We start from the raw sequence: 12,793 nt of genomic DNA on the forward strand, positions 1-12,793 counted from the left end.
TCACAAATAATTTTTTTATATGTTAAAGATGTTAGTGCCTTAATATAAACGTTTATTTTCATTTGTGTGTTTGTGTTTTACTGTTTCTTATTTTTACACTTTTTCTTCCCTATGGGGGCTGCCATTTTTTGTTCCATTTCTGTGTGTCGATTAACGACACACACAGACATGGAATACGGCAGCCACAGTCCCATAGGGACTGCGAACGGCTCCCGTCCCATTGACTGCCGTGTACGGCGTCTGTGTGGGAACTGCGCATGCGCCGCTCCCACACAGTCCTATTCGAAATTGGCGCCGTCCGGCGCCATTTTCCTGTGGACCGGAAGTCGCGGCCGGACAGTAATATTACTACTTCCGGTCGCGGCTTCCGGACTTGTGCACATGGAACAGCGGCAGCAAAGGGAGCGGACGGGCCGGAGGGAGCCGCGGCGGCAGGAGCAGGTTAGAGATTTCAATGTATGTTAGTGTTTGTGTGTGTTTACTACTGTATGTAAACCTACTACACTGTGGGTTACCTCAAAAAATGGCGACACACAGTGTAGGAGGTTAAACCTTTCAAACCCCTCGTTTATCCCGGCACTAGCCAGGATAAAGGAGGGGGGGATGCTGAGAGCTCACTAGAGCGAGGGCTTTTAACCCAATGTTGCAATGCTGCAATTTTGGGAACTAGCTCCATCTAGTGACCAAAAATGGGTAGTATTATAAATTAGAAAAAATTTATAATATTACCTGGACTCGTGCAAAAAAATAAAAAAAATTTGAACAGTGTTTAATCGCCCACACACTAAATGTTTAATTTTTAAAAAAAAAACATGTTTTTCTGGCAACACATTCCCTTTAAAGGGGCTTGCGCAAAGTTAGAAAAACATGTAGTCTTTCTACCAAAAACAGTGACACACCTGTCCAGAGGTTGTGTGGTTATGCAGCTCGACTCCATTCACGCCAATAGAGTGTAGGTGCAATTGTTAGAAGAAAGCAGCCATGTTTTTCTAATCCTTTCAGGACAAAGACAGTTTTATTTTTTTGATGTGTTGCCGTGTTCTGAGACCCCTAACTTTGTTCCTGACGATGGAGCTATGTGAAGGCTTTTTGAGAAGCGAGCTGCAGTTTTTATTGGTACCTTTTTGAGGGTACGTACGACTATTTGATCATCCTTTATTCCATTTTTTGGGGGGAGGCAAGCTGAACAAAAAAAACATCAATTCTGGTTTTGTTTTTGATAAACCAATTCAGTTTTTTTTTAAATGGCATTCACCCTGTGAGATAAATAGTTTAGCCTATTATGGACACAACTATAGCACTTAACTGAATTCTTATTAATTACATTGTCCTTTTTTTTTTTTTTTTTTTTTTTTAATGGGAAAAGTTTTTTGTTTTTTTGTTTAAAGTTGAACTATGTACAAAAAAATATATATTTTTTTAGCCTGTTTTACTAAAGGGTATGTCAACAAATGTACAGTGTTTGAATGTATACTGTGCATTATAACAAACAAGAATTATTCATCGTGTGTGATAGAATGACAAATATCACATACACTCGCATATATGTATATATAATATTGCATATGAAAATATGCAATTGGTATAGAACGACTAGAGCAGAATATATATAAGTAATAAAGGAAAAAATAAGAAACAGCTAGGCTCCTTAGATGCCGTGGTCGCTGTTAACCGCAGCATCTAAGTGGTTAATGCGAGGTGTCAGCTGTAAAATACAACGGAAATGCGTGGCGTATGATTTCGTGCCACCCAGCATGCAGGAGCGTCTCTCCTCACCAGATTTTAGTTTGGGTGGCAGAGTAAAACAGGAGGGATAATTTAAGGCATATTCACATGTGGCAGGTTTTGCGACTGTCCCATTCATCTGAATTGAAATTGCAGAAAACCTTGCATGTGCTTTCAAATGTATAAGGAAAATTTAGTGCCTGAAAATCATACTAAAGTGTAACTAAACTTTTAAAAACCTTTTGACATGTCATAGTGACGTGAGAAGTTTTGATCGGTGGGGGTACGAGTACTGATACCCCACTGATCACTAAAACAAAGAAGCAGAACCGCCTGGGTCATCGCTGTGCTGCTTCGTTTTTGATTGGCTTTCTTCAGAGCGGTGTATAGAAATCCATACACTGCTATCATGGCTTTCCAAAGAGGCACTGCGCTCACCTGAATACTTCTGCTGCTTCATTTTAGCTATTGGTGGGGGTCTCCGTGCTCGGACCCCCACTGATCAAAACTTTTGACAAGTCACTATGGCGTGTTAAACGTTTTTTTAAACGTTTAGTTACTCTTCTGCCACGTGAGATCATGTCGTTATATCAATTGCTTCTGTAGATCTCAGGTTGACCAATTAATCCTGCAAAGAACACAATATTGTCAAACTTCTGCCTTAGCCCCCTATAGCTGTATTTTAACCCCTTAGTGACCAGCCCATTTTAGGCCCTAATGACCAAGCTATTTTATTCGTTTTTCTATAGTCGCATTCAAAGAGCTATAACTTTTTTATTTTTTCGTCTACATAGCTGTTTGAGGACTTGTTTTTTGCGGGATTAGTTGTGCCTTTTAATAGCACCATTTTTGGGTACATATAATTTTTATATTAACTTTTATTAACCTTTTTGGGGGGGATTATAAAAAAAACCTGAAATTCCGCCATTGTTCTATGCGTTTTTAAATTGACGCCGTTCACTGTGCGACGTAAATAACATGTTACATTTATTCTATGGGTCGGTACGATTACGGCGATACCACATATGTAGAGTTTTTTTTTATGTTTTACGACTTTTGCACAATAAAAACACTTTTGAACTAAAATTATTTGTTTTTGCATCGTCGCTTTCCAAGAGCCGTATTTTTTTTATTTTTCCATCAATGTAGTGATTTTTTGGGCTTGTTTTCTGCGGGACAAGACGTAGTTTTGAATGGTACTGTTTTGGGGTGCATGGGACTTATTAATTCATTTTTATTATGACACTTTTGGGGGGCAATGGAAAAAAATAGCAATTTCGCCATGGTTTTTTGCGGTTTTTTTTTTACGGTGTTCACCTTGCGGTTTAAATGACATACTAACTTTATTAATGGAGTCATTACGGTCGCGGCGATACCACATATGTGTGTTTTTTTTTTTTTTTTTTACACTTTTACTAAATAAAACCACTTTTTATGGAAAAAATGGTTTTATTTATTTTTTTACTGTACTTTTTATTAATAATCTTTATTTCACTTTGACTTATTTTATTAGTCCCACTAGGGGACTTTACTGTGCGATATTCCGATCGCTGCTATAATGCTCTGGTATACTTCGTATACCAGAGCATTATTGCCTGTCAGTGTAAATCTGACAGGCAATCTGTTAGGACGTGCCTCCGGCGCGTCCTAACAGGCATATGTCCAGGGCAGACCTGGGGGCTTTTATCAGGCCCCCAGCTGCCATGACACCCCATCGGAGACCCGCGATTGCATTCGCGGGCCGCCGATGGGTGACAGAGGGAGCGCACTCCCTCTGTAAACAAAGTTAAATGCCGCAGTCGCTATTGACGGCGGCATTTAACGGGTTAAATGGCCGCGATCGAAGTAAACTTCGATCGCGGGCGTTGGAGCAGGAGCTCAGCTGTCATCAGACAGCAGAGCCCCGGCTCCTGCCTGCACGGGAGACCCGTGCAGGACTTAGACTAGGCTGACGTGAAAAGGCGTCAGCCTAGCCTAAAGCCCATTAGTGACCGACGTAAAAAGGCGTATTAGTGGTCACTAAGGGGTTAAGCAGAGGGGGCTGACATTTTAACAGATTTAATGGCAACTTTGGGATAGCACAGTCCCCAAGCATGTATTCAGTTTCCAAAGAGAATGTTTTGATTGACCTTCCAATAGTCCAAATTGTTCAATAATTCACACTTATCAAGTCCCACTCATGCTGGATGAAATTTTTTTTTTTTACATACTCTTTTGCTTACTGTTCTGTTTTCCTAGACAAAAGATCTTGTTCCATTGCACAGAAGGGCCTGTCTTGTAGTTTAAGATTTGATCTTGGAAAAGCAGGAAAAGTTTGAGGAAGGAAGATTTTAAGAACAAGGCATTTTTAGAATGGCTGGATTTCCATTCTTGCTGCTTGGTAATTGTTGTGGAATGTATTTAGTAAGGAGTTGCTGCAAATGAAAACGGAAAAAAGTTTCCCATAAGTGGTCTACGCGAATATTTCAGTCCTTTTTGTTTTCATTGTCTTGTTGTGCAAAGCATATTAGATAACATGATATGTATTTATGACCTTCATGACTTGCTCAAAATAGTAGGACTGTTGTAGATGTGCTGGGTTGTTGGAATCTTGATATATTTATGTAAGAATGATATAATGGAGCTTAGTGAATGACCATGTTTTATCTCTGATTGTTCACCAACCTGTACATGGATTTTGCCTTTGTTGCTTATAGCAGCCGGCCAGTTTGGTGCTGGGAAAATTAAACCTCGGGTGAACACTTTCTCATTATGGTTCTGATATGCCGCCTCCTATTGTATTTTATATTTTACATAAAATAATCATACTACTATTATAAGGAATGGCGCATAGTTTTTAGAGGTTGATCTGGTTTAATTTCTTTTTTCAATATACCCTACATTTAGGCCTTTCATCTGTTAGGCGCAAAGAACATCTATGGAGGACACAGCACATTCATGCATTACGCGGGTAGCCCATAGATTTGATCGGGAACTTTTTAAACACTAAAATTTCTCCTATGGCAGTGCTGCAAGGGAATCACATGCTGGACAGTACGTCTTTGCTTTTGTTAACCGTATAATTATTGCTGTTTTTTGTACATCCCTGAATATGCTATTTCTCAGTGTATAGTTAAAGGCTATGTACACCTTTTTAAAAAGCTATTTATGTTTTTTGTTAATTTTTTTTTATTAAAAAAAAATAAAAGTTTTATTCAACTTTCTAAATACTTTTTTGTTAACTAAATTTTCAGAAAACTTCTGACATGCCATAGTGACACGTCAGAAGCTTTGATCGTGGGGGCACAGCACAGACCCCCACCGATCGCTAAAACAAAGCTACAGAAGCGCTTGGGTGAGCACTGAGCTGCTTGGTTTTTGATCGGCTTTTCTCAGAAAGCTGATGTACGGACTCAATAGAAAGTCATCGCTACATCGGCTTTTCGAGAAAAAATACTATCCGAAACAAAGCGGCTCAGCGCTCACCGAGCACTTCTGCCACCTCGTTTTAGTGATCGGTGGGGGTCTCAGTGCTCGGACCTCCACCGATCAAAACTTCTGACATGTAACTATGAAATAAGTTATTTTTACTTTTTGAGATACAGATTTTCAAAGGTGTACATAGCCTTTAAGATGTTTATATGCCTGTGTAGTGCAGTTCTGTATGGGATTCCATTTTAGTACTAAAAGATTATATTTCAGCCACTCTATTCTGACCTATTTTTTAAGTATGTATTGCTTTTTAGCTCATAATAGGGAACTGTATGGTTAATGAATGAAGCTTGGAGGTCTAAGTCTGGAACACCCCTCCTGTGTAGACGGCTGATCTTTCCCACCCTCATGCTCTGCGGGCTCAGATTTGCTGCTGTGTATAAGCACAAGCCCAGAAGTCAGTGCATGGAGAGCGAACCCCCATTACTGCAGGGACAGAATGCTTCTACAAATAAATAGAAAAGCATACAAAAATATATTCAGGGAGTCGTCATACATTTACAGCGCTTCAGTAAGGGGAAATCTGGAGTGCTGCTTCAAAGATTATGTCCATCTTTGCAAACCATTTTTATTTATTTTTTGTATTTTATTAAAATGGACTCAAAAATGGTTTGTGCCTAATTCACCAGACCGTGTCGTCTGTCTGGGTCCTGTCCGTGATCCGTTGAAATACAGTACGTGTCCTTCCTTTCCATGGATCAGAAAGTTGGGTCCGTTTTCACACATTCGATTCAACCTCTAAGGCGTAATGCACACGACTAGTTTTGTGGCCGCATGCTATCCGCGATTGCGGATAGTATAAAACACATAGTATCCGATGGGCCAATGCACATGAATAGGTTTTCCACGGTCCATGCTTTGCGCAGAACCCAGACCGCAAAAAAAATATATAGGACATGTCATTTTATGGTCCGCAATTGCGGTCCTGGCTCATTGAAATGAATGCACATCTTGTGTGTGCACGGTCCGTGGTTCTGGTCGCCTGCGGATAACACTCCACGGTCCGTTCGTGCCATAATCATGCACTGTGGACACTGCTACGGCTGAGTGCAGGAGGCCTAAAGTGAATGGGTCCGTGAAAACTATCCGGTGCCACTTGGATGCCGTGAAAACGACCCGAGTGGCACTCGTGCAACTGCCCTTAGAATATAGTATGGGGTTTCTCAGTTCTTGATATTTGATATGTATTACTTGGTAAAGCAGAGAAATTTCACTGGGCAATAAGACTGATTTCTTATGCTTGTGGTCACTGGACTTTTCTATTGGTATAAAATGTTACTAGGTTATTCTATCGCTTGGTACTTTTGAATCTTAACATGCTCGGATTGTATCTAATGCAGGGCTGGACAAAACCCAGGTGCCAGGTAGTTTGTAAGGGAGGTTTTTCAAAAGTAAAGTAGAGTAGTTGCCCCATATTGACCAATCAGATTTGCATCTTTCATCTTTAGAAAAACTACTGAAAAATGAAAGCTGGAATCTTATTGGTTACCACAGGCAACTACCCCACTTTTTTTTTATTTTACTCTTGATAAATCTCACCCTTTGAACCTAGGATCTTGCTCCTGGCGTCAAGTTTAATGGATATGCAAACTCCTAATTATTGAACAAAGTAGCTGCATATCTTGAGTGTTTTGTTTATTATAAAGTTTTTGTTCACACAATGTTTTGCTTTTATGTGATGTATATGTTTGTTTTAATGGAAAGTTCCCATAGGTTTCTAGGAAGCAGGCGTATGGCAAAAGCTCCTCCCCTTTTTATTCTTTTGAGATACTAAGTATCGCAGCCTGCAGTCTCAATGTGAACAGAGCCTATAGATACTTTCGGAACATGCACCTTAACCTAATGTCTAATACAATGATTGCTGCTAATACACAAAGGTCAAAATACAATTGCACTTGATTTCCTTAACGATTCATGCTCAGATATTTATCCTAACATAATTGCCATGGGGTTTCCGGCAGAAAGACTCGAAGGTGTATACAGAAACAATATAGATGATGTAGTAAGGTAAGTTAAAGAAAACAAATAAAAATGTTCTGATATTTTTGAGATTGTATGGGTTCTTATTTCTGAATTGCATAAGGTTAAAGAATCTGTCACCAGCATTTCACCTATTAAACCAGCAATACCTGGTAAAGGGTGAAAAATCATTTCTATATAACCTATAATTGTCTTAGTCGGCTCTGTAGCTTTAGTATTCCGTTTTTTAGTGTTCCCACACCGTATGCTAATGAGCATGAGAGTCAAATCTTCGTTTGAAAAGAGTCATATCTTCATTCCTCAAGTCTTTCCGAGTTTACTCCGCCTCCTTACTTTTGATTGACAGCTCCTCCCCTCCCCCAGCACACACAATCCTGCGTACGTGCATTGTCGTCTTCTGGTGTGTGCGCACAAAGGGACACACAAAAGGCGCAAAATGTTTGCAGACCGTTATTTACAGTCTGAGGAGGAGTTTAGGAGAGGCGATAACGGCAATGAACTTTTGATAGCAGCGGCCAGTGAGGGATAAGTAAAGTTCAATAGGTAAAATGCTGGTGACAGGTTCCCTTAAGGGCTTGTCCACACGTAACGGAATTGCTGCAGAAAATTTCTGCAGAAATTCTGCTGCGGAAAAAAACGCACCATTTCCTGCGGGTTTTTACTGCAGAAAATGGTGTGGATCTTGCAGCGTTTTTCTCAATGCTAGGAGATGGTGACGTCTGAAAAATTCAGCAATTCAGTCCAGGAATGTATATGCTGCCGTACGAAAAATACGCAACGAGGGTGAAATTCTGCATGGAAAATGTTTGCAGCGTGTGGATGAGATTTGTCAAATCTCACCCACTTTGCTGCTACTGTATTCTGCGTGTTTTCCGTCCAATTCCGGATGGAAAATACGCTTCAACTCCGTTAGTGTGGACTAGTCCTTAGAGTGATGTGAAATGTAAAGCTGGTCATACAAATTAGAGAGTAGGGGGATTTTCCCCCTATTGGTTAGGCTGACATCTCTCCATACATATTTCATATGTTAGCTGTCATAGTCATGCAACGTGTCTTTACATGTCTGATGGTGACCATAAAATTACCCAATTACGTATTGAGGGAAGTGACAAACCCTTTTACTCTTGGGTCATTTGCAGGACGGTCATTGGTGGTGGTACAAGTGGCCCATACAAATTCAACTTCTTTCCATACTCTGACAAACGTTTTCAACACTGGTGACCTGTTTTTTGTTTTTTTTTTGACGATTGGTATTGGGCACTTGTAACGTTCGTTTTGCAAATTTTCTAACTGACAGACCTTAGTTATGGTTGACATTGTCTACTTATCAATTGTCCTGTGTGTATGGCCACCTTAAGTTTTAGAAGTTTGCAGCCTCATCCATTCTTCCACTTACACCTTTTGTCTTTGGCCTAGGTTAGGCTTCGATCACATATCCGTTATGTCTCTATTCTGACGTTCCGTCGGATGTTTCCGTCAGAATAGAGCCCTGACTAACACAAACGGAAACCCTAGGTTTCCATCACCATTTATTTCAATGGTGACGGATCCTGTCCCAATGGTTTCCGTTTGTCTTAGTTGTGCAAGGGTTCCGTCGTTTTGACGGAATCAATAGCGTAGTCGACTGCACTATTGATTCCTTCAAAACGACGGAACCCTATGGTTTGTGTTTGTGTCAGGGCTCTATTCTGACGGAAACCTCTGACGGAACATCAGAATAGAGCCATAACGGATATGTGAACAAAGCCTTATTCATATTTTTAAAAGTATATTACATGTTAGTTTGCCATGGTTCACATACTTGTTTTCAAACTCTGTTTGAGTGGGATTTTGCTCCTAACCATCCAAATGGCTACAAGTGAACTAGATGTGACCCAGATTGCATTGTCTAAATAGCTTCCTTCATTTTCTAACAGGATGTGCAGCTACACAAAGGCACCAAAATGCCATCCATGGTAAAGCACGTCATCAGACTGGTGGTTCCTGTATGCCTTTTGTTCTGTATATAATCAAATGAGGTCTGATTTGAGGCAGGAGATCACTATTGTAAATCTGTGGTCATGTTATACAGCAGCGGACTGGAAACTGCTTCATGAAAGCTTTATATATCCGGGTTGTTCAGCCCAAGGTTTCTTCTTTTTGTTTTTTAATTTTCTCCTCTAAATTTGCAGTGGTTGGCAAGATAAATTTGTGTGCTCAAAAATATAATCTCGTTTGTGGCCTTCAGTTAAAGGGACCCTAAAACTAAAGATGAATGATAAAAAATACAGTATGCAAACACTCCCATAAACTTTTGACGTTAAAGAGCCTGTCAAAATCTGGTACTCCACCTCAAACCAAAAATAGAGGGGGACTGGGGGGGAAGAGTAGAGCATTTCCTGCTCTCCATTGCAGACAAAGCTGTAATTTTATTCTTGTTGGAGCAGTATGAGAAAGTAAGATCAGACTCTTTGATCCGCAGACTTACAAAAATGTCATAGTGATGGTGGCATCTTCAAGACCACTCAGATTGTGCTTTCTTTTTTTTTTTTTACACATAGCATCTAAACCTTGATAGAATGAATAGTGACCCTAGTTAAAAAGTTTTTCTATGCTTTCCTCAGGACGCTTTATACAGATGGACTACAAATGTCGACACCATGTGTTGGGCCTTTTGCAGTGAAACTGTTTCAGTGATTGTGACCCTTATCGGTATCCGTTTTAATTTTTTTTGCCCGTAGCAGCCAGATTCCAGTTTTTATTCTATAAATCCTTGATCAGCACGATTGCTATGGACAATCTTTTGGTCTGCTCTGGTATTGGCAAGGATTGACTAGGCAGCTACAGTACATATAAGTTGTGCTGCCTCTCCCGGCAATGTCCTTCTTAGCACAGGTGTGTTTTGACTGCTTGTATGAATGGCTCCATTAATACCTCTGATCACCTGAAGTTTATCCAATAGTGCTGTGCCTAGTGATAACAATAAATAATTCACTTTAGAAGCGATTGGTACACCAATATTATGAACATATACATTATTATTTGATTTGGCTTTTTCTCAATGTTCCAATGAATCAAGTTTTAGATTTTTATTTGAGAACTCTTGATAAAGGGTTAACACTTGTCAGGCGAATCTTCCCGGTGATGACGGAACTGTATCTGTGCAGGTTTGATGGACACAGGAGTGCCTAGACAGACGCGGGGGAGTGCTGCAGCATATTTCAGCATACCGTAACTCTGTCTGATGTGGAGGAAGTGAAGACCTTTTTAAGTGTTGTGAAATTAACCTATACCTTGTCATAGGAAATGTGCGTGCCTGGTTTACAAAGCTGTCCTGACTTTTACCCCCCACTTCTGAATATATGTACATGGTTTCAGCAAATAAGGATTATTTATTATATGATGAAAAATTATGCAATATCCACTGTACGAACTGAATCAATTCCTCAAGATTTTCAAGATCTGTGCTTTCTGTCATTTTGTAGGCACCTTTGTTATATAGCTGTCCTGGTCTTGTGATGGACACACAGGTGCACAGTTCTTTAGAAGACTAATTTTTGGTACACATACTGCAACAGTAATTCTCCCAGCACCTGTGATCATCACATGACCCGGACAGATTTTAACCCCTTAATGACCGCCGATACGTCTTTTTACGGCGGTCATTAGTGGGCTTTATTCTAGAGCGCCGCCAAACTACGTCGCTGCATTAGAATAAAGTAAACAGAGCAGGGAGCCGTGAAATCTCCCTGCTGTCAGCTGCCAGAAGCAGCTGAGGGCTGGGGGCGTCCCTGCTCTGCCGGGTGAGATCGATATTAGTATAGATCTAACCTGTTTAACCCTTCAGATGCGGTGCACAATAGCGAGCACCGCATCTGAATGGTTTTGGAGAGAGGGAGGGAGCTCCCTCTCATCTCACTGACACCCGGCGATAAAATCGCCGAGTGTCTGTGTCTTCTATGGCAGCCGGGGGTCTAATAAAGACCCCCAGGTCTGCCTGCAGCGAATGCCTGCTAGATCATGCCGCAGGCATGACCTAGCAGATGCCTGTCCGTTTTAAACGGACAGGCAGTAATACACTGCAATACAAAAGTATTGCAGTGTCCCCTAGTGGGACTAGTATAAAAGTAAAAAAAGTTAAATAAAGTTAATTTAAAAAAAAAGTGAAAAAAAAAATATGGAAAACCCAGCTTTTCCCCTTACAAAATGCTTTACTATTAAAAAAAACTACAATAAAGCAAAAAAGTTACACATATTTGGTATCGCCGCGTCCGTAACGACCCCGACTATAAAGCTGTTACATTATTTAACCCGCACTGTGAACGCCGTAAAAAATAAAATAAAAAACAATGGAAAAATTGCTGTTTTCTGTTAATCCTGACTTAAAAAAAATGTGATAGAAAGTGATCAAAAAGTAGCATCTACTCTCAAATGGTACCAATAAAAACTGCAAGTCGTCCCGCAAAAAACAAGACCTTATACAGCTATGCCGACGCAAAAATAAAAAAGTTACAGCTCTTCGAATGTGACAATGGAAAAATGTAAAAAATGGCTTGGACATTAGGGCCCAGAATGCCAGCAGGGGGAAGGGGTTAAGCCACAAAGTAAACAATGAAGGTTTCTGGTAAATGACTGCATGCAGAGATCTTGAAAATGACAGGGAATTGATACAGAAGTTATATTGGAAAATAGTTTAACTTTGCATTATACAAAGAATATTTACTGACACGAACTCACCATTAAATATATTCATTGCATAAATCCTAAAAACAGTTTTCTAATTAAGCTCTGTTCACATTTGCTTCATCACTTTTGTTTTTAACTGAAGCCACGACACATTACTGCTTCTGTTGGCTTGACAGGGGAAAAAAAAGTACTGCATGCAGCGAACGGGGCCTCCAACACAGTCTTGCATTCTGTTAAAAAAAAAAAATCCAGTAAAGTGTTTGGACTCTTACATAGTATGGCTCCACCTGGTGTTTTAAAGTATATAGCAATGTGCACAACCACCTAGTAAACGGAGTGCTGGTGGACACACATGCTCAGTCACTCCCCCCACAGCCCGGGCTCTGCATAGTGATTCTCTGTTCACTACAGAGCAGCCAGTAGAAATTGCTTTCTGCCCTTCTAGTCAGGGAAGGAGCAGAGCTACTGCAGTAGCGTGGCAGTATAGCCGAGAAGACTCCTTAGCTTGTTAGGACTGTGTAAATCTCCTCTTCAAAGCAGATATGAACCTTGCACAGACACGGTCTTTATTGTTTTATTTCATTACATTTTCATTGGTAAGTATACTATGGACGTCACACAGGAAACATCTTCACTACTCTGAATCCCATGTTACCGATCTGCACGGAAAGTAAGAAGTGACTATATTGTCAGCTGCCAGAGGAGGAAAGGGACTGATTCTACTCCGTCTCTCCCAAAACAGCACCTAGGGGGTCACAGGCAAAAAATATAAAAATACGACCTTTGCATGAATACTGCATATTACTTTACCCCTTTCCTACCTACCTACATACATATATATGGGGCGGGCGGAGGAGTGGACTCACAGGCTGAGCCCGCTACATAGAAAGGGTGTCCGCTGTATCTTACAGCAGACACTAAAGTGTAACAAGCGTGATTCCACTCGTTTAAC

The 12,793-nt window shown here is 40.4% G+C and overlaps 1 protein-coding gene across 1 annotated transcript in view; it reads left to right on the plus strand.

Annotated features, from left to right (window-relative positions):
• Positions 1–12,793, plus strand: part of PTEN (phosphatase and tensin homolog) — a 65,507-nt gene that overhangs the window by 20,786 nt on the left and 31,928 nt on the right. The window contains exon 2 of the mRNA XM_075841201.1: positions 7,119–7,203. Coding sequence (XP_075697316.1) covers positions 7,119–7,203 — 85 coding nt within the window. The remainder of the gene's footprint in view (positions 1–7,118; positions 7,204–12,793) is intronic.

This window comes from Rhinoderma darwinii, chromosome 11 (genome assembly GCF_050947455.1).
Source record: "Rhinoderma darwinii isolate aRhiDar2 chromosome 11, aRhiDar2.hap1, whole genome shotgun sequence".
NCBI lineage: Eukaryota > Metazoa > Chordata > Amphibia > Anura > Rhinodermatidae > Rhinoderma > Rhinoderma darwinii.